Below are 27,763 nucleotides of genomic sequence, written 5' to 3'. Positions count from 1 at the left end.
GCTATTTAATAAAGAAACATCCTAGTATACACACACACACGTGTAACTATACTCTTTTTTTTTTAATCTTTGTTTATTGGATAGAGACAGCCAGAAATCAAGAGGAAAGGGGGTGATAGAGAGGGAAAGAGACAGAGAGACACCTGCAGCCCTGCTTCGCCACTTCCAAAGCTTTCCCCCTGCAGGTGGGGGGACCTGCAACTCAAACCCAAGTCCTTGAGATTCATAACATGTGCACTCAACCAGGTGTGCTACCACCTGGCCCCCCTTTGGAATCTTACAATTTTTGTAAACAACTGTTAAGTCATTGATAACAAAAATAATCATATAATAAAAAGGGAATTTCCTACCAACTGTTCTATTTTGACTGTGCTAGTTTTGTGGGGAAGGGTATACAAATGATAACAATTCTACTCTTTCATGGGATTAAACAGCAATGACCCACAAGGTAATGGGGGTGGGGGGATGGTTACTTCATGGGTGAGCACAGAACAAAAACAGGTAACATTATGCATGACAAAACAGAGAAATTAGATTTCATGTCACAGGAGGAAGAATACAGAAAAGAAGTTAGACCAAGGAAAACCTTCTGAAAGAAATCTTTACAGAAATGATGAATATGACCCAGGATGTGACAGAAAGTGTAAACAAAGACAAGCTGGTACAGCTAAGCAAGTCACAATGGAAAAGTGGATGGATCAAGAGCCAGCTGAGAAAAGACGACAACAGTAGTAAGAATATAGTAGAATGTGCACCAGAAAACCCCGGCCTAAACTGGCACGCTAAGGAACTTCAGCTTTATTATACTCAAAAGTATAATAAAAAAAGTAATCTTCAAGTAAATGACACAATGAAAACAGTGTCAAAGGAGGAGATAAAAGTGAAAGCAAGGTAATTCGTCTGAGAAGGCGAGAATGAGGGATGGGAGTGAACAAGTTAGCTGTGGAAAGCAAGAAGCGGAAGGAAAAAAAACAGAAAATCAAACGTCCAGCGAGTCTAATCAAAGGACCTCAAGACCAGAAAGTGTGAAGTCTACTAACTACAGTTTAAAATTTAATCGCTACAACAGTTAGAGCATCTTCAGTTCTCCTTTTGAAAAGTGACGATTTTAATTTACCTGTATCTTTGGCCCCTGAAGGAAGTGCCTAATGGGAAGGAAATACCCCAATTTTTTTTTTCCCCTTCCTCACATCCTTCATCAGTTTACTCCAGGGCACACTTTCCTATTTCCCCATCAGAATAAAATCAAGCTCTATCAGACCAATCTAAAGACTACTGTGTTCCACTGGTTAGACATTTAGCAAGCGGCAAAAACTTAGGGCAAAACATAAATAAAATGTGAGGGATCTGGAGTCTGCAGCGGGAAAGCAAAGAATGTTATTCCAACATTGGAGAACGAACTGATGTAGTAATCTCATCTAACACCGCTCTCTGATATGTGAAAATAAACTACTGAAGATCATGATCAGGGCCAGGCAGTGGTGCACCTGGTTAAGCGCATGTGTTGCAGTGTGCAAGGACCTGGGTTCAAACCCTTGCTCCCTGGCAAAAGAAGGAAAGCTATGTTGAGTGGTGAAGCTGGGCTGCGGGTGTCTCTGGCTCACGAGTTCTCTCTCTCTCTCTCTCTCCTCCCCTCTCAATTTATGTCTCTATCCAATAATAAATAAATAAAAATATTTTAAAAAATAATAAAGATCATGGCCAGACTTCTGTGTTCTGATGAGAAAGCTCATGAGAAAACTCATCTAGTAACACTTTAAAGGAACAGTTAAAATGTAATAACTTGAGGCCAAGAGGTAGCTCACTCAGTAGAACATGTGCCTTAAGGCCCTGGCTGTGAGTCCTGCTATCATGTGAGGGTGCCATGGCAGCTGGCCAATTCCATGGATCGTGTTGCAGTGCTGTGATGTATCACTTCCCCTCTTTGCATCAGAACTATAGAGTGGGGGAGCTTTTCTCCAATGCTTAAATTTCAAATTGTAAGACATTCCCAACACTGGAATAAATAATAATATGAAACAAATGTGTTTTAAGACATGGCTGAGAACATGAGAGAATGGGAGGCCTTAAGAGACACAAGCAAAGGGTGAGCCAAGAGCCTAGAAGTAGAAGCAGCGCTAGAGGTAGTTATTAGACAAGTACGGGAGAGGAAGCCTGGTTTACTGACCATGCAAGGGTAGAAAATACACCCTTGAAATGTGGAAACTGAGACTAAATAAAATTGAGACCTCTAAAGGTTGTCATTTAGTCACACTAAAACACGCTACAAACCAGTCCAGTGAAGTGTTTTCTCTACCTATAGTTACATCAGAGTGAAACTGGAGAATACAGACAGAAAAATCTTCAAAGTCAAACAAGAATTAAATAATATTGCAATGTGAACCAGAAAAATAAATATAGTTTGGTTTTGATTTGTAGGTTAAGTTACTGTTCAAGAATGAAGGAAAGCAGGGACCAGGTTGTGGTACATTCATCTGAGCACACATGTCATCTTATTTGAGGACCCAGGTTCAAGGCCCTGGTCCCCACCTGCAGGGGAGAAGTTTCATAAGCAGTGAAATAGTGCTACAGTTACCCCCCCCATTATCTTTGTTTATTGGATAGAGATAGTAAGGCAGAGGGAGATAGTGAGGAAAAAACAGACACACCTGCAGGCCTCCTTCACATTGGCAATATTATTTAATTCTTGTTTGACAATGAAGATTTTTCTATCTATGTGTATTCTCCAGTTTCACTCTGATGTAACTATAGCACTCATGAAGCTTCCCTGCTGCAGATGGGAACTAGGGGCTCGAACCCGGGTCCTTGTGCAGTGTAACACATGTACTCAACCAGGTACGCCACCTGGCCCCCCTTCCCCTTCCATCTTTTTTTTTTTCCCCCTCTCTCCAATCATTGAAGGGGAGGCGGGGAGAAGAAAAAGCATTTCAGACCTAGGAAGATTGGAGTTGCTTTCCACTTCTTAGTCTTCACTGAAAAACACTAGCAGAAAAAAGGAATTGCCAGATACAGTAGAAAAGAAAAAAACTTAAGACATGCAAATCAAAATAAATGTTTAAGACTCAATAATGATAATCAGTGGAGGGATAAAAACAATATGAAGTTAAAATACTAGGATACAATGAGATACAATTAAGGGGTAGTCACAGGGGTGGGGAGACAGCAGAATGGTGATGCAGAAGACTTTCATGGATGAGGCTCTGAGATCCCTGGCATTCTGGCATACCTAGAGTCAGAGCTGGCTGACAAGTGTTCTGGGGGGCCAGGGGGTGGGGAAGAGACAAAAAAGAGAGGGAGAGATGGGAAGAGGAAATGAAGGAAAAGAAAAAAGGCAGTGATAAAAATGAAAGTATTTTAAAGCATTGTTCAAGAATAGAGTGGAAAGAAAATTTTTTAATATATTTATTTATTCCCTTTTGTTGCCCTTGATTGTTGCAGTTATTATTTTTGTTGTTACTGATATTGTCGTTGTTGGATAGGACAGAGAGAAATGGAGAGAGAAGGAGAAGACAGAGAGGGGGAGAGAAAGAGAGACACCTGCAGACCTGCTTCATCACCTGTGAAGCAACTCCCCTGCAGGTGGGGAGCCAGGGGCTCGAACCGGGATCCTTATACCGGTCCTTGCACTTTGCAACTTGTACGCTTAACCCGCTTAACCTGCTGTACTACCGCCCAACTCCCCTGGAGAGAAATTATTAACCTTGGGCTTTGTTGAATCACTTACACTTGTTAATAAGTTACAAATATGGCTAGTTACACATTGTAGAAACAGGATGTAAAACTTCCCATCAAGTAAAAAGAAGAAAGGAATGAAAACAATTCAATCAATTCAGTACCAACCAGAAATAAAAGGAAAAAAGAGGAACAATGCATGGTAAGCAGCACAAAATTAAATGACAGCAAAATCAAATTAATAGAAGCCTCAGAAAAATACAAAAAGACTAAACTCCCAGTTAAAAGACAGATTCTCACACTGGATAACAAAATCCAACTATATGCTATTTATAAGAGACACACCTAAAACACAACAGCATAAAAAAGCTGAAAGTAGGAAAAGATATAGCAAGAAAATAACTAAGAGAAATATGACATAGCTATATGATTATGAGGCAAAATAGGCCTAAAAGTCTATTTAGGAATAACGTATTATTACATAATAGAAGCGATTCTCCTGAACCTGAATGCTCTTAATAATATAACCCCAAAATACATAAAGAAAAAACTCAAGTCAGGGCTGGCATAGCAGCTCACTTGCATAGTGAGCCTGGATTTGTCACATGTGCCCAGGTTCAAGTTTGGCCTACACCACACTGAAGGAAGGAAGCTTCAGTGCTGTGGTTATCTTACCCTCTATGTTTGTCTTCTCTCTCTCTCTCTCCCCATTTATATGTGAAAAAAAAATGAAATAAAGCTACAGGTCAGTAAACCCATGCTCATGGTGGGAGATCTTGATGATTCAAGAAGGCAAAACTTAGAAGAAACAAAAAGATGTGAACAGCACAATTCATTAAATCTGACTCAATGAGTATATAGAGAAACTTTAAAAATATATATTTATTCCCTTTTGTTGCCCTTGTTTTTATTGTAGTTATTATTATTGTCATTGTTGTTGGATAGGACAGAGAAAAATGGAGAGAGGAGGGGAAGACAGAGAGGGGGAGAGAAAGGCAGACACCTGCAGACCTGCTACACTGCCTGTGAAGCGACTCCGCTGCAGGTGGGGAGCTGGGGCTGGAACCGGGATCCTTACTCCAGTCCTTGCACCTTGCGCCACGTGTGTTTAACCTGCTGTGCTACCGCCCAACTCCCGTGAAACTTCTATACAACAGAGAATATTCATTCTTTCCAAGCACACACTGAACATTTTGCATGAGTCAAGAAAAAAAAAAAAAAGAAATGTCCTGGGGGGGAATGGATTTCATCAAAAAAATGAAACTGAAATCAGCAAAGTGTACTTCAAAATCTGTGAGATGTACCAAAAGCAGAAAAATTAGAAAAAATATATAATCTTAACACGCTTCCATTAAAAAGACTGAACAATAAGGGCCAAGTAAACTTCTCAAGTTAGAGCCAGTGAACAAAATGTGACAACGGGTGCAGCGTGCCAGAAACTATCTCACTGAGTACAGTGTGCCTTGGCCTGGGCACAGCACAGATTCAATAACTGCTGCCACGTGCAACTGCCACACCACTGAGGGAAAGTTCTGGCACTGTGCTCTCCTGCTGTATGGACCACACAGTCAGCTTGGTAGCAGAAAGAACATGCATCACAGGACCCTGGCTACCCCTGACCCCAGCCAAGAAAAAAGGAAGAATAAAAGTATATATAAATAATGAAGAAGAAATGAATGACAGAATCAACAAATTAAGATTCAATTATCTGAAAACATGTTTAAAGACAACTCTGGCCAAAAGAAGGCACAAATGGAAAACATTAGGAATAAGATGGCATAAAGATTTGATAGTTTCAAAAAACGTAAGAGAATTCATTAAACTTATATTCACAACATTTGAACTATGAGACAAACTACTATTTTCTTGAAAATATAACTAAAATGGACTTAAAAAATAATAATAAATGTCTGAACCAACATTTTCCCAACAGAACCTAAAATGTTACCACCAATGAAAATAGAAAGAGGAAATACAAGCCACATTAGATCAAGATGGTTCTTACAAACGAAATCTCATCAAACCTATAGAGAATAGACTACAGATTTAAATAGAATATTCTAGAACAAAGGCCAGACGGTGGCTTACCCAGTAGAGTGTACCTATTACCATGCATGAGGACCTGAGTTCAAGTCCCAGGCCCCCACCTGAGGCGGGGGGAGTGGGGGAACTTCGCAATCAGCAGAGCAGATTCAGGTGTCTCTCGTTCTCTTTATCTCTTTGTCAACTCTAACAAAAAAGGAAAAAGAAAAGCAGCGCCAGGAACAGTAGAGATAATCCTGGGACAAAGTGGTAATTCCAGGACAAAGAAAAGGGTGAAACTCTAACTTTGAAGCTAGTATAACCATCATAAAAAAAAAAAGATAAAAGCAATCTAATTTATGAAAATAAGAATTCTCAGAAATTAATGGCAAGTCATAGAACACTGGAATGAACCCCTTTCATCATGGCCAAAGAATTTAGTCCCACAAGCACAAAATATTTTTTTTATTTATTTTTTATTTTTTTTATTAAAGAAAGGATTAATTAACAAAACCATAGGGTAGGAGGGGTACAACTCCACACAATTCCCACCGCCCAATCTCCATATCCCACCCCCTCCCCCGATAGCTTTCCCACTCTCTATCCCTCTGGGAGCATGGACCCAGGGTCACTGAGGGTTGCAGAAGGTAGAAGGTCTGGCTTCTGTAATTGCTTCCTCGCTGAACATGGGCGTTGACTGGTTGGTCCATACTCCCAGTCTGCCTCTCTCTTTCCCTAGTAGGATGGGTCTCTGGGGAAGCTGAGCTCCAGGACACATTGGTGGTGTCTTCAATCCAGGGAAGTCTGGCCGGCATCCTGATGACACCTGGAACCTGGTGACTGAAAAGAGAGTTAACATACAAAGCCAAACAGATTGTTGAGCAATCATGGACCCAAAGCTTGGAAAAGTGGAGAGGAAGTATTAGGGAGGTACTCACTGCAAACTCTAGTATACTTCTGCTTTCTTACTTTGGTGCCATACTCCAAACTCAGTCAATTTCTGCTTTGCGTTTCTACTTCTTTTTTTTTTTTTTTTTTTACATGCATAACATTCCCCAGATTCCCATTTAGCAATACAACCCCCACTATTTCATTCATCATTTTTCATGGACCTGTATTCTCCCCACCCACCCACCCACCCCAGAGTCTTTTACTTTGGTGTAATACTCCAATTCCATTTCAGGTTCGACTTGTGTTTTCTTTTCTAATCTTGTTTTTCAACTTCGGCCTGAGAGTGAGATCATCCCATATTCATCCTTCTGTTTCTGACTTATTTCACTCAATATGATTTTTTCAAGGTCCATCCAAGATCGGCTGAAAACGGTGAAGTCACCATTTTTAACAGCTGAGTAGTATTCCATTGTGTATATATACCACAACTTGCTCAGCCACTCATCTGTTGTTGGACACCTGGGTTGCTTCCAGGTTTTGGCTATTACAAATTGTGCTGCCAAGAACATATGTGTACACAGATCTATTTGGATGGATGTGTTGGGTTCCTTAGGATATATCCCCAGGAGGGGAATTGCAAGGTCATAGGGTAGGTCCATTTCTAGCCTTCTGAGAGTTCTCCAGACTGTTCTCCACAGAGGTTGGACCAATTGACATTCCCACCAGCAGTGCAGGAGGGTTCCTTTGACCCCACACAAGCACAAAATATTTTAACAAAAAAATTAACATGATGGGAGTCGGGCAGTAGCACAGCGGGTTAAGCGCACGTGGCACAAAGCTCAAGGACCGGAGTAAGGATTCCAGATCAAGCCCCCGGCTCCCCACCTGCAGGGGAGTCGCTTCACAGGCGATGAAGCAGTTCTGTAGATGTCTACCTTTCACTCCCCTTCTGTCTTCCCCTCCTCTCTCCATTTCTCTCTGTCCTATCTGACAACGATGACAACAAGAATAACTACAACAATAAAACAACAAGGGCAACAAAAAGGAATAAATAAATATCTAAAAACAAGTTAACATGATTTATCAGATTTTTGAAAGTTATAGGGTTATCTCAACAGATACTGAAAAAAATAAGTTTTAATATCCAATTATGACAAAAACTCTTGGTAGATAAGAAACAAAAGGAAATGTATTAACCTGATTTTGAGTTCAATACAACAAATTTCATTGAGATTATTGACATCAGAAATGAGACAATGGACACTTCTCTTAAATGAAATGTTTTTTAAAAAATATTTTAAAAAGAAAATTAAAAAAATGAAATGTTTTATATATGTCTCAATATCTAATTATTGTAATTCTCTCCAAATTTATGTATAAAAGCAATGTATTTCCAATCAAAAAGGACAACATATTTTCAAGAACTCGAGGAAGTGGTTCTAAAATTTATGCAGAGAAATGACCTAGAACAGTCTGAGATAATTTTAGGAATAGTAACTATCAAGAAAACCAGCCGAGGGTAGGGCGGTAGCGCAGCAGGTTAAGTGCATGTGGTGCAAAGTGCAAGGACCGGCTCAAGGATCCCGGTTCGAGCCCCCAGTTCCCCACTTGCAGGGGAGTCGCTTCACAGGCAGTGAAGCAGGTCTGCAGGTGTCTGCCTTTCTCTCCCCCCTCTATTTTTCTCTGTCCTATCCAACAACGAAAGACATGAACAATAATAATAATAACCACAACGAGGCTACAACAAGGGCAACAAAAGGGGGGGGGGGGAAATGGCCTCCAGGAGCGGTGGATTCATGGTGCAGGCACTGAGCCCCAGGAATAACCCTGGAGGCAAAAAAAAGAAAAAAAAAAAAAATAAGAAAACCAGCCCCACTCTCTCTATATCTATCCCTATCATTAAAATAAAATCTTAAAAAAGAAGAAGAAGAAAAGAAGAGAAAGAAAGCCCCACCTGCAGGAGGGAAGCTTCACAAATGGTGAAGCACGCCTGCAGGTTTCTCTCTGTCTCTCTCCTCTACCTTCCCTCCTGTCTCAGTTTCTCTATCCACTTAAAAAAAAAAAAAGAAAGAAAAATGGCTGCCAGGAACAGTGGATTCATGGTACTGGCACTGAGCTCCAGAGATAATCCTGGAGGCAAAAGGAGAAACTTGCTCTCCCTAATAACAAGATTTAACATAAAGGTCACACTAATTAAAATAAGGCAATACTGGAGTAGAATAGGCCAGGAAATTCAAACAAAATACAGACCACAGGAAAAGGGTCTTGTTATATGACAGATGTAGCATTAGAAATGGGCAGAGGCCCACACATCTATGGACATCTAATTTGTGATAAGGGGAGCCCAAACTAATAAATGGAGAAAGGAGAGTCTCTCCAACAAATGGCTGGGAAAACTGAGTTCAAACTGAACCGCTACATTTCACCACACACAAAAGTAAACTCCAACTGAATCAGGGCTTGGATGTTAGACCAGAAACTATCATTCTTAGAGGAAAACATTGGCAGTACTCTTTTCCATCTAAATTTTATAGACATCTTTAATGACACAAGTCCAATGGCAAGGAAGACAAAAACAAAAATAAACCAATGGGACTACACAAAACTGAAAAGCTTCTGCACAAGAAAAGAAACCACCACCCAAACAGAGACCCCTTATAGAATGGGAGATCTTCACATAACACACACCAAATAAAAGGTTAATATAGGGGGGTCGGGCTTTGGCGCAGTGGGTTAGGCGCATGTGGTGCAGAGTGCAAGGACCAGCATAAGGATCCCGGTTCGAGCCCCCGGCTCCCCACCTGCAGGGGAGTCGCTTCACAAGCGGTGAAGCAGGTCTGCAGGTGTCTATCTTTCTCTCCCCCTCTGTCTTCCTCTCCTCTCTCCATTTCTCTCTGTCCTGTCCAAAAACGAACAGCGTCAACAATGGTAGTGATAATAACCACAACGAGGCTACAACAACAAGGGCAACAAAAGGGGGAAAAATGGCCTCCAGGAGCGGTGGATTTATGGTGCAGGCACTGAGCCCAGCAATAACCCTGGATGAGAAAGAAAAAAAAAAAAAGGTTAATATAGGGGCTAGGAGGTAGCTCAATGGGTTAAGCGCATGTGATGTGAAGCGCAAAGACCAGTGTAAGGATCTCAGGCTCCCCACCTGCAGGGGAGTCGCTTCACAGGTGGTGAAGTAGGTCTGTAGGTGTCTCTTTCTTTCCCCCTCAACAACAATAATAACTACAACAATAAGGGCAACAAAAGGGAAAATAAATAATAAAAAATTAAAAAAAAGGTTAATATAACCAAAATATATAGAGCTCAACAAACTCAGAAACAAAAAGACAAGTGATCCCATCCAAAAATGGAGAGAGGTTATCAACAGAATATTCACCAAGGAAGAAATCCAAAGGCTAGCAGACATGAAAAAAATGCTCCAAGCCACTGATTGTCAGAGAAATTCAAATAAAGAATAAATAAGAATAAATAACACTAAGCAAGCACTTCAGCCCTGTGAGAATGTCATACATCAGAAAGGAGAGTAACAACAAATGTTGGAGAGGTTGTGGGAGCAAAGGCACCCTCTTGCACTGCTGGTGGGAATGTAAACTGGTCAACCCCTGTGGAGAGCAGTCTGGAAAACTCTCAGAAGGCTAGAAATAGACCTACCCTATGACTCTGTAATTCCTCTCTTGGGGATATATCCCATAGAACCAAACACAACCATCCAAAAGATCTGTGTATAGTAACTATGTTCATAGCAGCACAATTTGTAATAGCCAAAACCTGGAAGCAACCTAGGTGTCCAACAATGATGTGTGGCTAATAAAGTTGTATATATACACACAATGGAATACTATTCAGCTTTTAAAAATTATGAATTCACCTTCTTTACCTCATCCTGAATGAAGCTTGAAGGAATCATGTTAACTGACATAAGCCAGAAAGAGAAGAATGAATATGGGATGATCTCACTCATGGACAGAAGAGAAATAAGAACAGGAAGGGGAAAAACAAAGCAGATCTTGGACTGGGTTTGGTGTATTCTACCAGAGAAAGTACTGGGGGGTGGGAGGTGGGGAGTGGGAAGAAGGATGCTTTCAGGTCCTGGTGCATGATGATGGAGGAGGACCTAGGCAGGAGTTAGTGTTTTGCAGAAAACTAAGAAACTTTACAAATGTATCAACAACTATATTTGCTGTAAACCATTACTCTCCCCAATAACAAAATTAAATTAAATTAAATTAAAAGGCAGAGTAAATAATGATTTTTTTCCAGTGAACTCTTTCTTTTTTTAAATTTATTTATTCCCTTTTGTTGCCCTTGTTGTTTTATTGTTGTAGTTATTATTGTTGTTGTCGTTGTTGGATAGGACAGAGAGAAATGGAGAGAGGAGGGGAAGACAGAGAGGAGGAGAGAAAGATAGACACCTGCAGACCTGCTTCACCGCCTGTGAAGCGACTCCCCTGCAGGTGGGGAGCCGGGGTTCGAACCAGGAACCTTAGGCCGGTCCTTGTGCTTTGCGCCACCTGCGCTTAACCCGCTGCGCTACAGCCCGACTCCCCAGTGAACTCTTTCTAAGACAACTAGTTTGCCATTAGGGAAAGATAAACTTGAATTTCTGTCATATTGAACATAAAAATAAATTCTACTAAATGGACTGAAATCTACATATTATGTGAAAAGCAAAACTTTTAGAATACAATGATTACTTGGGATTGGTAAAAGAGTTCTTAAAACAGATAAGAAAAGTAACTTCATCTCAGGTGGTTCACTTACTAACAAAGTCCCAAAACTTAGATATACACCAGTTTCTGTGAGAGAGAGCATATGTTCACACGTATCCATAAACTACTGCAAAATATATACCTGAAAGCAGAAGTACACTAGAGTTTGCAGTGAGTACCTCCCTAATACTTCCTCTCCACTATTCCAAGCTTTGGGTCCATGATTGCTCAACAATTTGTTTGGCTTCGTATGTTAACTCTCTTTTCAGTCACCAGGTTCCAGATGCCATCAGGATGCTGACCAGGCTTCCCTGGATTGAAGACCCCACCAATGTGTCCTGGAGCTCAGCTTCCCCAGAGACCCATCCTACTAGGGAAAGAGAGAGGCAGACTGGGAGTGTGGACCGACCAGTCAACGCCCATGTTCAGAGGGGAAGCAATTACAGAAGCCAGACCTTCTACCTTCTGCAACCCACAATGACCCTGGGTCCATGCTCCCAGAGGGATAGAGAATGGGAAAGCTATCAGGGGAGGGGGCGGGATATGGAGATTAGGTGGTGGGAATTGTGTGGAATTGTACCCCTCCTATCCTATGGTTTTGTTAATTAATCCTTTCTTAAATAAAAAAAAAAAAAAGAAAGAAAAGTTAGAAATTATTAGGAAGATGAATTGGAAATGTAAAGACTGATTAGCGTGATAACATGAAACTGAACATATGTGTGCCAAAGACACCATAAAATTCACAGATACAAGGAAGATGAAGAAGCTTAGCAAGTAGAGTTCATAAAGTTAAAGGATCTGTACAAAAACCAGTTCCCAAACCCTATCTGCTATCCCTGTCTGAGAAAAAAGGCAACAGTGGTAGTCAAGTACATGGCTGGAGATTCAAAGCTTTTCATTAAGTACTGGCCTTACCTATTTCTAATGTCTTTAGGCTGTATGATTATATCAAGAATTTCCCAGAATTCCCCATTCTGTATGATGCAATCGTATTTATTTTGCCATTAGAGTTATCACAGAGACTTGGTGTCTATACAATGACTCCACCATTTTCAGTAGCCCTTTCTTTCTCTCCATCTTCCTCCCCCTCTCTGATAAAAATAGAGAGGTAGAGAGAAAGAGAAATCTGTAGCACTGTTCAATTGTAATGTGAGCACTTAACCAGGTGTGCCATTGCCTGGCCCCCCAACACTGTTCAATTGTTTATGAAGGAGGGGACTAGGGGCCTGGACTCAGGTCCTCCGACATGGTAACATGTACTCTACGAGTGCATCACCTCCCAGCCCCAATGCAACCTTATTGGAGTCCCATCAACATCCAGTATGAGACTGACAGAGAACAGGACAAACTTTGTAACACATGTACTCAGAGGTATCCATTTCAGAAAGAAGTCCAAATACCTATAACAGCTTTTTTCCTCTCTGTCTCAGCTTCTTTCTCCACAACCTTTTGTTTCTGTGCAGCTATAAGAAGTTTTGTCTTCTCAGCTTCCCTGTGGAGCAAAATATTATAAAAATTAGGCATGATTCTCCTGTGTGCAGTCACAAGCAGTAATGATAACTCTATAATACACCAGAGAACCATTTCAACTACAACTTTCTTATTAATGCATTCAAGAGAAGTATTACCCTGTTTTGCTTAAAATGAACCTGAAGTTGAAAGTTGTTCAATGCCACCCAGAGATAAGAATCACACTTGAGTTTTAATCTAACCATTTCCTCTAAGTGGATCACAAAAAGGCCCTGATCTGGAAGTATCCGGAGCATGAACCCTTTGTGGGGAGGCTTCCTGCTGGCCCATACGGCACCACTGTGCTGACTGACAAAAGGATTGAAATCCATCTCTGCTATTACACCAAAGTAAAAGACTCTGGGGTAGAGGGCTGGGGGGGGGGGTATCAAGTCCTGAACATGATGGCAGAGAAGGACCTAGTGGGGGTTGTACTGTTATGTGGAAATGTTACCCATGTACAAATCATTGCATTTTACTGTTGACTGTAAAACATTAATCCCCCAATAAAGAATTTTTTTTTTTTTTAAATCAGTCTCTTGGCAGATTCAGTCACTCTAGCACAGGGCTTGTGGAGCTGGATTTAGCCTCTCCTTGTGTACAGTGACCCTATTTGTTGTATGGAAGATATAACTGGGGGCAATTAAGTAGAGAACTTGAGCTTAATATAAGAAAGAATATTCTAAGATTTTAATTTTCTAATAATGGAAATGGTTGTACTATCATTAAGCATATGGACCACCACATGACAGAGATGGTATTTAAAAATCACTATTAGAAAGTGAGACTGGATAACCTCAAGGTGACTTTTAATTCTGGAGTGCCAGTAGTCTGTGAGATTCCGAATTATCTGAAAAGTAATAATAACAACTTAAGTTCCCCCCAAAGCTCCTCCCTTCCTTTTTTTTTGCCTCCACGGTTATCACAGGAGGCTCAGTGCCTGCACTACAAATCCACTGGTCCTGGAGGCCTTTTTTTCCCCATTTTTGTTGCCCATGTTGTTTCTATTATTGTTGTTGTTGGATAGGACAGAGAGAAATCGAGAGAGGGGAAGACAGAGAGGGGGAGAGAAAAATAAGACACCTGCAGCACTACTGCCCGGCCTCCTCTCCTTCCTCCCTTTAATACTAATAATGACACAAAAGAATATTCTGGGCAGTATAAGCTTTTTGAGGGCAAAGAACACATATTATTCACTTTCCCATCACTAGAAGCCATCGTATTTAAAGACTAAGATATCCCGAGTAGTTTTTGCTCCTACTGTGAAGCATACCAATGTTCTACCAAGCTAGCACTTTATGCCGTAGTATTAAAAAAAAGTTATTTTCAGGGAGTCGGGTGGTAGTGCAGCAGGTTAAGCACACACGGCGCAAAGCGCAAGGACTGGCATAAGGATACCAGTTCGAGCCCCCTAGCTCCCCACCTGCAGGGGCGTCGCTTCACAAGTGGTGAAGCAGGTCTGCATGTGTCTATCTTTCTCTCCCCCTGTCTTCCCCTCCTCTCTCCACTTATCTCTGTCCTCTCCAACAATGACAACATCAATAACTATAACAATAAAAAATTATTTTCTTCAATAGAAAAAGGGAAAGTAAAACTGCATAATAAATTACATAATCAGGAAAACAAAAAGAACTCCAAAGTATATTACTCCATAAAGAAGTATTTTTTATGGGTGGGGGTAGATAGCATAATAGTTATGCAAAAATACTCTTATGATTGAGGCTCCAAAGTCCCAGGTTCAATCTCCAGCCAGAGTTGAACAGTGCTCTGTTAAAAAAAAAAAAAAAAAAAAGGAAAGAAAAAGTATTACTGCTCCTTAAACCCCCAGTGTTTATGTACCTATTGTACTCTCAACTTAGGCAAAGTTATTTCCTCTTAACATCTAATATTTCCTAAAGATTTCTGTTTCATCTCTTTAGCAGCTGTCATATGAAAATAATATTGCTGGGCTGGCAAGATAGCTCACTCGAATGCCATACTGCTTTGCTTTGTGCTCTACTAAGGTTTGAACCTGGTCCCCTTCACATTGAAGGAAACTTCAGTGGGATGTGCTGTGATATCTTTTTATTTTTTAAGGTTTTTAAAATTTTTTTAACTTTATTTATTTGTTATTGGATAGAGACAGAGAGAAATTGAGAGAGGGGAAATAGAGAGGAAGAGAGACAGAGAGACACCTGCAGACCTGCTTCACCACCTGTGAAGCGACTCCCCTGCAGATGGGGAGCCGGGGTCTTCAACCGGGATCCTAACTAGTCCTTGCGCTTTGCGCCATGTGTGCTTAACCTGCTGTGCTACTGCCTGACTCCTGTGCTGTGATATCTATATCTACCTGAAAAAGAAGTTACAGTGGAGTTGGGAGGCCCCAGAAATGACAGAGGAAAAAAAATATATATGTATATATGTATATAGATATTTTAATCCTAAAAGAAATCCTCTAAAAGCATGTAGACACTAATTTCATGCCACATAAGTAATTTCTTCCTGGTCAGCCCTAAATAAATAGAAGAGAAGACTACGAGGAGTCAACTCAGGCAAGGCTTTCCCAGAGGTAAATTATAACAATCTAGGTCTAATTTTAGATACAAAATCCCATACAATAGAGATACAAACTTTATACCAGTACAGTGTCTAATTCTTACCATTACAACACAGTAACAGAATACAGGTACTCTCTTCAACCCTAACAGCTAGGACTCTTTCTTGCCTCTATTAATACATAATTTAAGGTACTATTCATATCCAAATTATTGCTCCTTAGGTTTCCAGCAATAGATCTACAGCAAACTGCATCCTGAGCCACTGAAACTGCTCTTGAAATGTTCATATGTAAAGAGAAAACTATTAAGAATCTAGTGCAAAGTAACATAAGAACATGTTTGATTAGAATAAAAATAATGGAGGACAGACAGCCCACCCCAGAGTGACCTCACATATAAGTTACCTCTAGACTGGTATATCAGTATGTAGATATCCCTAAGTAAAAACATTTGGATCCCATGCATATTACTCACATTAACTCAAAATTTCTTCTTATGGCTTCTGGGATTTTGGGTTTTGTAACACGTACAGCCTAAAAAATGAAAGTGAAAAAAAAAAAGTATATCTGAAAAATAAAATTTCAAACTATATCTACATAGGAGCTCAAATGAAATAACAAAAAGCTATGACACAGCCGACTATTAACGCCTGTGGGATCCTCACTAGAAAAATCTAATTTTTGAAAAATAAGTTATTTCTTGTTTCTTTAAAAAAAAAAAAAAAAAGTGCTTAGCTGTAGGCAAGCACTCTACCCACTAAGGAAATAAATCCAATAAGCTTCTGCAAACCAAAGAAACAGAAGAAACATACAAACTCTTTTAAGATTTAAATTATAGGGGCCAAGTGCCTTACACTGCACCAGGACCCAGATGTAAGGCCTTGATCCCCACCTCCTCCCCAGGGGGAGCTTCCTGAGTGGTGAAGCAGTGCAGAAGTTGTCTTTCTCTCCCTATTACCCCTTCCCTATCAATTTCTGTCTCTATTCAAAATACATACATGCATAAATAGATAAGTATAAATATTTGATGTATAAAGTATGAAATAGGTAAAATACACACACAAGCCCAGCACAAATAATCAGTAAATTAATTTATCAATACTTAAATCTACAATCACTAAGTCTTAGCTATAAATGAACAGTTCAAGCACTAAGGAAAACAAATTCTAATTAGTTTACATTCTTTCCCCCTAGAATCTCCTTTAAAACAAAATTTTGAGCCTGGGAGGTGGTGTAGTAGATAAAGTATCAGACTCTCAAGCATGATATCTTTAGTTTAATTCCTGATACTGTATTGTCAGAGTGATATTCTAATTCTCACTCAAAGGAACAATATTTTAAAAAGAAAATCGTGTTACCTTTGTAGGCACTGTTTATTAGCTGTCCTCACTATAGTATACTTTGACATAACAGAATTATTTACTTTGAAAGCTGACTTCTTATCCATCAATGACCTGATCTCTCAAAAGCTTTTTATCAGTTAAACAACCTCATTTACCAACTACTACCTACACACACACACACACACACACACACCCCTTTGCTGATCTCAAATAAATTTTAATTTCTCTTTTAAAACTGGCTAAACTTGTTCTCAAAAAAGTGTTTAAGGAGGGTTAGGGAGATAGAGCAGAGGCAGTGTACCAGAGTTATGAGGTCCCAGGCATGGTTCAGTCCCTGGCATCACCATATATCAAAGCTTAGCACTATTCTGCTCACTGTCTCTCATGAAATTAGTTTTTTAAAAAATAAAAGTACGTAGGGAGTTGGCGGTAATGCAGCGGGTTAAGCTCAGGTGGTGCAAAGTGCAAGGACCAGCATAAGGATCCCGGTTCGAGTCCCCGGCTCCCCACCTGCAGGGGAGTCGCTTCACAGGCAGTGAAGCAGGTCGGCAGGTGTCTTTCTCTCCCCCTCTCTGTCTTCCTCTCCTCTCTCCATTTCTCTCTGTCCTACCTAACTACGACGACATCAATAATAACAACAACAATAACTACAGCAATAAAACAAGGGCAACAAAAGAGAAAGTAAATAAATATTTAAAAATTAATTAATTAAAAAATAAAAGTATGTAAAGTCTTTTTTAAAGTCTTTACAATTTCATCAGAGAAATGCAAACAAAGACAATAAAAAGATACCACTTAACACCTGTGAGAACGTCATACATTAGAAAGGATAGTAATGCCAAGCGTATTCAAGCCTCCAGCTCCAATACTGGGGTGAGACCTTTCCTAGCTAATAGGACTCCTTAGTTCCATTTTGGGTAGCACACTTCTTAACAAAGTTACAGAACCTAGATATAGACCAGGGCCCATGAGATAGGGCACATGTACACATGTATCCCTAGGTTGAGGGAAAAATATGTATCTTTTTTATTTATTTAATTTTACTTACTTTTTAAATTTTCTTCCCTTTTGTTGCCCTTGTTTATCGTTGTTGTTATTGCTGTCATTGTTGTTGCATAGGACAGACAGAAGTGGAGAGAGGAGGGAAAGACGGGGAGAGAAAGATAAGACACCTGCAGACCTGCTTCGCCGCCTGTGAAGTGACTCCCCTGCAGGTGGGGAGTTGGGGGCTCAAACCAGGATCCTTACACTGGTCCTTGCGCTTTGCACCACGTGTGCTTAGCCCACTGCGCCACCAACTGGCTCCCAGAAAAAATAACTTAAAGTAAAAGTGTACAATACTCCACAGTGACTCAATAAGTGCAGCAAGTAGAAAGACCTAAAAAAGACACTATAAGGTACTTAATAGAATATTTTTCTGGGAGCCGGGCAGTAGTACAGCGGGTTAAGTGCAGGTGGCGCAAAGAGCAAGGACCGGTATAAGGATTCCGGTTCGAGCCCCCGGCTCCCCACCTGCAGGGGAGTCGCTTCACAAGCAGTGAAGCAGATCTTCAGGTGTCTATCTTTCTCTTCCCCCGTCTTCCCCATCTCTCTCCATTTCTCTCTGTCCTAACAATGATGACATCAATTACAACAACAATAATTACAACAACAAAACAACAAGGGCAACAAAAGGGAAGAAGTATTAAAAAAATAAATTAAAAAAAAGAATATTTTTCTACTTAGACCTAGATACTCTCCTCACCTACTCCCTATTTCACTGCCCTCAAACAAAGTCCAACTGTCCCAGTGGGGGTTGTACTGTTATGTGGAAAACTGAGAAATGTTATTCACATACAAACTATTTTATTCACTGGCAACTATAAAACATTAATCCGCCAATAAAGGGGGGGGGGAGTCCAACTGTATTAGATAAAGTAAGGACTACAAAAGCTGGATACAGGCAAGAGACTGGCATACTTTAATGATGGACCTTTTGGTCGCTACCAGGCCACCCCATCACCCAAAGCCCTAGAGTACAGGAATCCTGGGATTCCCATATAGATATCATGGGCCTAGATGTCTAATAGATCCCTCTCTCCATCATCACTGGTCATCTCCAACAGGAAAAACATCATAAACCCTCTTGTGGGCCTCTATAGGGCCTTGCCCTCAGTGTAGAACAACAGTGGTAGAAACTGCCCCACTCTCTGGAGGGAGGCTGGGTCAACATAGTCTGCCACTACAGAAGGCTGGTCCTGAAATGAGTGCAGCCTAGAGTGTTCACACACAAACACTCATACACACCATGTGAAACAGCCATATGAGGGCTTTTGTGGAAAAAAAAAAATCTTATAAAAAAATTACCTGAAGATTTAATAACAAATGTGACAAAGAAAGAGCTTGAAGACCATTTGGATTTTTCAAATGAAACAATACACTGTTTTGTTTTTCCTTTGTCAGAGTAGAATTCTAATACTCTGGTTTTTCTTCACATCATACAAATCTTTTACCTTTTACAGGGTAGAGACATAATAAATAGGGACAGGGAGGGAGAACAAAAAATGAAATATGGACTGTGCATGGTGTGTTACATCAAAGCAAAGGACTCTGGGGAAGGAGAGGGAGGGAGTGAGGGAGGGGTAGATTCTGCCCAGATTATTATGCTACTAGGATACTAGCTCACTTCACATCATCCCAAACTATTTAGTGAATTTTTAATGCTGTTGGATATGTAGGGGTTTTTTTTCAGGGGGTCAATGTTTTACAGTGCAGTCAGTGGCATATGAATACAATTTCATTATGTACCAGGACCCCACAGTTCTCTTCTACCCCTCCCTCCCTCTTTTTTTTTTTAAGCCTGAGGAATTTAGATGACTAAGATTATTGTCTATCTGCAAATTTGCTGAATTAACTGTCTCTAAAAATAGTTATTAGTGATTTAATAATAATGATTTGCAAGATTATAAGATTATAGGGGTATAGTTTCTCACTGAACCTATCACTGAATTTGTCCACCTTCCCCATTCCCCACCTACCTGACCCAAAACAGTTGTCACCAAGACTTAAAATACAGTTTGACTACTTTTTTTGATTTTTTTTTTTTTTTTGCCTCCAGGGTTACTGCTGGGGCCCAGTGCCTACACCATGAATCCACTGCTCCTAGGGGCCTCCCCCTTTTGCTGCCCTTGTCGTTGTAGCCTTGTTGTGGTTATTATTGTTGTTGATGTCATTCATTGTTGGATAGGATAGAGAGAAATGGAGAGAGGAGGGAGACAGAGGGAGAGAGAAAGACACCTGCAGACCTGCTTCACTGCCTGTAAAGCAACTCCCCTGCAGGTGGGGCTTGATACCATATGCTTGACAACATTAAGAAATCTAATTTCAAATATATAAAAATAAAAACATCTGTTATAACAGATACCAGCAAGTTGCATCTAAAAAATTTAATAAAAATAACTTTTTTTTTGCCTCCAGGGTTATTGCTGGGGCTCGGTGCCTGCACTACGAATCCACTGCTCCTGGAGGCTAATTTTTTCCATTTTGTTGCCCTTGTTGTTGTGCTTGTTGTAGTTGTTACTGTTGTCATAGGTGTTGTTGTTGTTGGATAGGACAGAGAGAAATGGAGAGAGGAGGGGAAGACAGAGAGGAGGAGAAAAAGATAGACACCTGCAGACCTGCTTCACCGCTTGTGAAGTGACCTCCTGCAGGTGGAGAGCCGGGGGCTTGAACCGGGATCCTTACGCCAGCCCTGTGCGCTTAACCCGCAGCACTACCACCTGACTCCCAAAAATAACTTTTCTAAAAATAAGGGACAGAACACACAGACACAGAGAAAAGACAAAGTGGTGAGGAAAGTTGTTGGAATTGAACCTGAGTTATAAGCATATACTTTAAAAACCAAATGATGGGAGTCGGGCAGTAGCGCAGCAGGTTAAGCACATGTGGCACAAAGCACAAGGACCCTTATAAGGATCCTGGTTGGAGCCCTGGCTCCCCACCTGCAGGGAGGTCACTTCACAAGCAGGGAAGCAGGTCTGCAGGTGTCTTTCTCTCCCCCTCTCTTCTTCCATTCTTCTCTCCATTTCCCTCTGTCCTATCCAACAATGATGACATCAATAATAACAACAATAATAACTACAACAATAAAAAACAAGGGCAATAAAAGGGAATAAGTATAAAAAATATATATATATATAAACCAACATGATATTCAGTTACATTTCTTAAACTTTTTTCAAACAGAAATGTCTATTTTCACCTATTTTGCTATAATAGTTGCTCAAGAACAAAAAGGGGATATAAATATATGGAAGGGGAAATTTAAAATATTGTTTATTAGAGATCTCGTTTCAATAAATATTTGCTGAATACCTAACTTGTGCAAAATGTTTATTCTAAGCACTGAGGATAAAGAAATGAACAAAGCAAGACTACTTTCATGAAATTAAACATTTTAAAGGTGAAAACAGACAATACCAAAAAGTAGTTTGTAGGAGGCCAGGTGGTGGCACACCAGGTTAAGTGCACATAGTACAAAGTGCAAGGACTCACACGAGGATCCCAGTTTGAGCCCCTGGCTCCCAACCACGGGGTGAGGGTGGGGTCACTTCACAAGTAGTAGAAGCAGGTCTGCAGTTATCTGTCTGTCTCTCTATCTTCTCCTTCCCTCTCAATTCCTCTGTCCTATCAAAAATAATAAATAAATAAATAAATAAATAAATAAATAAAATGGCCACAAGAGCAGTGGATTTGTAGTGCCCAGCACTGAGCCCCAGTGATAACCCTGGAGGCAAGCTTTCTGGTCCTTTTTCCAGCCATGACGTCATCTTCCCAGACAATAACTTGGATCCACCTGCATATCAGATGTCAGGCTCAGAAAAAAAAAAACAAAGAAAAAAAAAAACTAGTATAGTAATGGGCCCTTTGGAATATAAACTAGGCCTACTACTATCTACAAAACAGAGAACCCCCAACCTTCATCTGCAATATTTAGCTTCATAATTAGTCAACAATTTGTTTGGCTTTGTATGTTAACTCTCTTTTCAGCCACCAGGTTCCAGATGCTACCATGATGCCCACCAGACTTCCCTGGGTGGATGATCCCACCAATGTGTCCTGGAGCTCCGCCTCCCCAGAGCCCTGCCCTACTACGGAAAGTGAGAGACAGGCTGGGAGTATGGATCCACCTGTCAACGCTCATGTTCACCGGGGAAGCAATTACAGAAGCCAGACCTTCCACCTTCTGTACCCCACAGTGATCCTGGGTCCATGCTCCCAGAGGGTTAAAGAATAGGAAAGCTATCAGGGGAGAGGATGGGATATGGAGTTCTGGTGGTGGGAATTGTGTGTAATTGTATCCCTCTTATCCTATTGTTTTTGTCAGTTTCTTTTTACAAATAAAATTAAAATTTTTTTTTAAAGTTTGTCACTCTGCAAATTTGCAGATAGACAATAATCTTAGTCATCTGAATTCCTCTGGCTTAAAAAAAAAAAGCCTACATATCCAACAGCATTAAAAATTCACTAAATAGTTTGGGATGAGGCAGTTGTGAAGTAAGCTAGTATCCTAGTAGCAAAATAATCTGGGCAGACTCTACCAATCTGTGACTGTCTCATTTGTTAACTTTAAAATTAAAAGTCCCATTAGTTCAGAAGGCTCAGGGACTAAGCGCAGGTATTACCAAGCCACCTCTACCATGTACTCAAATGATGGTCTGGTTCTTGCTCATAAAAAACCTTTTTTTTTTTTTTGTTCCTTCTTTAAGCTACTCTAGCTACAACAGAATGGTCAAATAATATCTGGAAATATAAAATGAGTTTTTCATTCTGGCAGCTGGCCCTCAGCTTGAATAAGGACAAAGGAAAACTCTCATCATCATTGTAGTCATTTTTTTAAAATTTTTTTTAATTTTATTTATTTATTCCCTTTTGTTGCCCTTGTTGTTTTATTGTTGTAGTTATTATTGTTGTTGTCGTCGTTGTTGGATAGGACAGAGAGAAATGGAGAGAGGAGGGGATAACAGAGAAGGGGAGAGAAAGATAGACACCTGCAGACCTGCTTCACCGCCTGTGAAGCGACTCCCCTGCAGGTGGGGAGCCGGGGTTTGAACCGGGATCCTTATGCCAGTCCTTGTGCTTTGCGCCACCTGCGCTTAACCCGCTGCGCTACAGCCCGACTCCCTGTAGTCGTTTTGAGATCATGATCGCTCAGTGAATGCACACTCTCAGTAGCACAGGAGACACATGGACAGCAAAGAAAGCTTTATCTTTATAGTAATGTTCACTAAAACAATTAATTGATGAACTAAAAACTCTCTGATAATCCAGACTTAGGACCATACTTTTGACATGTTATTCCCCACAAACACATAAGAAAAGCATTTTACACTGACACCTGCTCTGCACCCCTAGGTAAAATAAAATTAAGTTCTAGCTTGGTGGTGGTGTACCTGATAGAGTGTCTGTGTTACAATGTTCATGGATCCAGGCTCAAACCCTTAGTCCCCACCCACCGGGGAAAAACTTCACAAGCAGTGAAGCAGTGCTGCAGACATCTTTCTTTCTCTCCCATATCTCTCAATTTCACTGTCTCTATTCTGTAAATATATATTTTTTAATATTAAAGGAAAAAGGGGGCCAGGTGGTGGTGCACCTGGTTGAGCACACTTGTTACAATGCACAAGGACCAAGGTTTGAGCCCCCAGTCCCCACCTGCAGGGGGAAACCTTCATAAGTAGTGAAGCAATACAGCTGCTATTGTTTTTCTCTCTCTTTCTTTCTCACTCCCTCTCCCTCCATCCCTCCCCTTCCCTCTTCACTTTTGGCTGTCTCTATCCAATAAATAAATAGGGGGCCAGACGGCGGCGCACCTGGTTAAGCACACACACTGTGGTGCACAAGGCCTCAGGTTCAAGCCCCTGGTCCCTATCTGCAGGGGGAAGGCTTCATGAGTGGTGAAGCAGGGCTGCAGATGTCTCTCTGTCTCTCTCCCTCTCTATATCTCTCTCCCCTCTCAATGTCTCTCTGTCTCTCTATCCAATAATAAATAAAAAAGTATTTAAAAAAAACTTCCAATAAATAAATAAGGATAATTCAAAATTAAAAAGAAAAAAAGTTTAAGTTCTGCAGAATGATACCTATACTTACTACATGCCCTGTACTCTAACTTCTTATTCAACTCCATTTCATGTAAATGGTGGTCATGACTCACGAAAATTGGTTTTAGAACCCACTGATAGAATTCAACCCAATCTGAAAATACTATAACCCCCAGAAGCAGGCTACAACCTTCGACCATTCTGTCTTCCAAAGTCACTATTACCACAAGCACCAAATGCATCTGCTACCTTGCTTTTACTCAGGCCATCCCACCCACACCTTCTTTATTCCTTCCTCCATATCAATGCCATTCGTTCTTCCAGACCTCCCTAAAATTCTAATTCAATCGGTTATTTCCAGAAAGGCCCCACAGGCACATGCTCTAAAAATAGCTTCAGCAAAAATCATTCAGTTAATTCATTTGCCAAGCATTATCTTGTGATGTTTATTTTTCTTAGAGTGATTATTCAAGTTTGAAACTGAAGAGTCTTTCTAAATTTTACTGAGGGCAAAAACTACCCTTACACTGACTGATAACATTACTGCATCTTAATAATCCCTGAAACATGTCAGGTATGGATTGTACTTCCTCGTAGGAGCCACAGCTTATCTGTACCCAAGGGTTCACAAGAAAACACCACCCATGATAAACTATAAAAGTACTTTATTTTGGCAGAGAATTAATGGCAGACCTAGAAAAGTATTCTATAAATCACCACAGCAATCCAAATAAATAACTGCTGAACAAACAGTTCAGTGAAAGGATGATGAATTCAAAGCTCTCACAATTCCCTGAGAATGGTCGCTGGAGGTGGCACAAGGGGTAGAGTGCTGGATTTGCATATACCAGGTCTTCTCGCCAATCTTCAGAGCCACATAAGCCAGAGTGTTGCTCTGGTTCTCTCCAAACTCCCCTGTTTTCATTTTAACAATTTTTTTTTTCTTTTTTAAATTCTGAGTCAGGAAAATATCATGAAAAAGACTTTCATGCCTATGGGTCTCAGATTCAGGTTCAATCCCTGGCACCACCAGCTGATCAGTGCTCTGATTTAAAAAAATAACAATAATAAGGGCTGGGGAGACAGCATAATGGTAATGCAAAAGCCTTTCAAGCCTGCGACTCTGCGGTCCTAGGTTCAATCCCCGGCACAATCATAAGCCAAAACTGAGCAGCGTTCTGGTCTCTCATTAAAATAAAATAAAAATAAAATAACAATAATAATTTCAGGACCAGAGAGTGGCGCACCTGGTTAAGCATTCACATCACAGTGCGCAAGGATGCTGGTTCAAGCCCCTGGTCCCCACCTGCATGAGGAAAGCTTCACGAGTGGTGAAACAGGGCTGCAGGTGTGTCTCCCTGACTCCCTCTCTATCCCTCCTTCTCTCTCAATTTCTCTCTCTGTCTATCCAATAATAAATAAAACATTTAAAAAAAGATTAAAAACCTCTCCAGGAACTTTCCAAAGGGGCTGGCTTACCTGGATAGTGAGGCCTGGGGCCATAATGTTTAGATCTTTTTGCAGAGCTTGCTTCAGGTTTTCATCTATTTGATCTGTATTTAAAGCCAAAACAACAATTCAAGATACTTGAAAATGTTTTTACATTGTACTAATCTTGAAACAAAGCCAATTATTAGACCAAGTTTTCACAACACTATTCTTTTCTAGAATTTAAACCATGCCAACATACTTATATTACATATATATATACATATATATATACAGATATATATACGTGCATATATACATATATGTGTGTGTGTGTCCTGATTCACATAAGAATATTTCTATCTTTAGTTAAGCTTTACCTGAATTTCCACTAAATTTCACTTGTGTGAGCCATAGATCATTTTGGATTTTATTTATTTATTTACTTATTAATTTATTGCCTTCAGGGTTACTGCTGGGGCTCGGTGTCTGCACTAGTAATTCACTGCTCCTGAAAGCCAGTTTTTCCCATATTGTTGCCCTAGTTGTTTACCTTGTTGTTGTTGTTGTTGGATAGAACAGACAGAAAGCGAGAGAGATGAGGAAGACAGATAGGGAGAAAGACAGACCTGTTTCACTGCTTGCAAAGCAACCCCACTGCGGGTGGGGAGCCGGGGGCTTGGACCACACGCTTTGCGACATGTGGGTTTAACCCACTGCACTACCGCCCCAGCCCCCTTATTTTGGATTTTAAAAAATGGATTAATATAAGCTCTTTGAAGCACATACAGACGAAAAATAAAGATGCCGCTTTATTTAGCCTTACAAAAGGTCCCCTGCAGGGAAAAGGCATATTGCTTTGAGGAATAAACCCCCATTATCATAGTATACAATAAAGCTTTCGCCCTCAACTCAAAAGACTGTAGTGTACAAAGTGGCTTCTGTGTAGAAAAGGACTGTTTTTGTCTCATATTTTATCATACATTATCCTAGTAGTTGCCAATCTTTAAAGAGGAATCAAATTGGTAGATCTGTGATTAGCCATCTCTATCCCAGCCTATTCACTAAGATTAAAGGAGGGAGAAATGAGAACCCAAATATTAACAATCCAATGCTTGGCCAGAGTTCTCACTATCACAAATGAAAACTAATTTGTGCAGAAGAAAATTAGCATGCAGGCATGAAACTGCAATGTTTAGAAAGGCCAATCTGTAAACTTGGATTTGGAGGATTACCACTTTCCTTAGAATAAAAAAGAGACACTATCACTGAGCTCTTTGAAGCACAAACAATTCGGTTTCCTTGAGGGGGTCTACAATTTTGGTATGTGCTAGGCAGAGGGTGCGCGCCCTATGTGCTCAGGACCCAATAAAAACTCTGAACACTTGAGTCTCTAATGAGCTTCCTTACTACACAGCATTTTACAATCAACGCTGGAGTAATTAAGTGCATTCAACATGGCTTTACAGAGAGAAGATTCTGGGAAGCATATACCTAGTTTTCTTTTGATTTTACTTGTATGCCTTTTTATTATGACTTTGCTTTGTAATTTTATGCTACATGTATCTTAGCTATGAATACAACTATCTACTAAGTCCTGTCAAACTGCCTAGCAAAATTTCATTGCAAACCAGAACATACTCATGCTCTAGGAAGTGATGTAGGAGATAAAGCACTGAGCTTACAAGCAGAAGGACCCAAGTTCAAGCCCTAGCAACACATGTATCAGAATGATGCTCTGGTTCACATTATCTCTCTCCTATCTCTCTCATAAATAAGTATAAGATAAATAAATATTCATATATATAAAAAAAAAACAGAATAATCTTTAAAAACATCTTCCTGGGACCCCACCAATGTGTCCTGGAGCTCAGCTTCCCCAGAGACCCACCCTACTAGGGAAAGACAGGCAGACTGGGAGTATGGACCGACCAGTCAACGCCCATGTTCAGCGGGGAAGCAATTACAGAAGCCAGACCTTCTACCTTCTGCAACCCATAATGACCTTGGGTCCATACTCCCAGAGGGATAAAAAAAAAAAATTGGAAAGCTATCAGGGGAAGGGATGGGATATAGAGATCTGGTGGTGGAAATTGTGTGGAGTTGTACCCCTCCTAGCCTACGGTTCTGTTAATGTCTCCCTTTTTAAATTAAAAAAAAAAAAAAATCTTCCTGGGGCAGGGTGGTAGCACACCTGGGGTTAAGCGCACACATTATAGTCCACAAGGATCTGGGTTCAAGCCCCTGGTCCCATCTGCAGGGGGGAAAGCTTCACAAGTGGTGAAGTAGGGCTGCAGGTGTCTCTCTGTCTCTCTCCCTTTCTATCTCTCCCTCCCTTCTCAATTTCTCTGCCTCTATCCAATAATAAATAAATAAAATATTAAAAAACACCTTCCTGATCTTGAATATGTCCTGCATTTTAGAAAATGATCATCGTTCTTTTCTAACAACTACCCACTTAATTTAATATTAAATCTTACAAAGTATTTTATAAAGACAACTATTCTATTGTAAATTTATTTTAGTTTTTGTAAATTTTAAAGAAATGTCCAAATAACATGTCTA

General features: G+C 40.3%; 1 protein-coding gene across 3 annotated transcripts in view; it reads right to left on the bottom strand.

Moving 5' to 3' along the window:
- Window positions 1–27,763, bottom strand: part of ERLIN1 (ER lipid raft associated 1) — a 48,169-nt gene that overhangs the window by 7,112 nt on the left and 13,294 nt on the right. For 2 of the 3 annotated variants that reach the window (XM_007530264.3, XM_060171491.1), the window contains 3 exons: window positions 25,250–25,323; window positions 15,824–15,882; window positions 12,704–12,795 (listed from right to left, as the gene is read on the bottom strand). In XM_007530264.3, coding sequence (XP_007530326.1) covers window positions 12,704–12,795; window positions 15,824–15,882; window positions 25,250–25,323 — 225 coding nt within the window. Of the gene's footprint in view, window positions 1–12,703; window positions 12,796–15,823; window positions 15,883–24,418; window positions 24,816–25,249; window positions 25,324–27,763 lie in introns of those variants that run through there. The other variant, XM_060171492.1, reaches the window with a different exon arrangement.

This window comes from Erinaceus europaeus, chromosome 14 (genome assembly GCF_950295315.1).
Source record: "Erinaceus europaeus chromosome 14, mEriEur2.1, whole genome shotgun sequence".
Taxonomy (NCBI): domain Eukaryota; kingdom Metazoa; phylum Chordata; class Mammalia; order Eulipotyphla; family Erinaceidae; genus Erinaceus; species Erinaceus europaeus.
The sequence above is the reverse complement of the archived record's forward strand: the minus strand, read 5'-3'. Positions and strand labels throughout refer to the sequence as shown.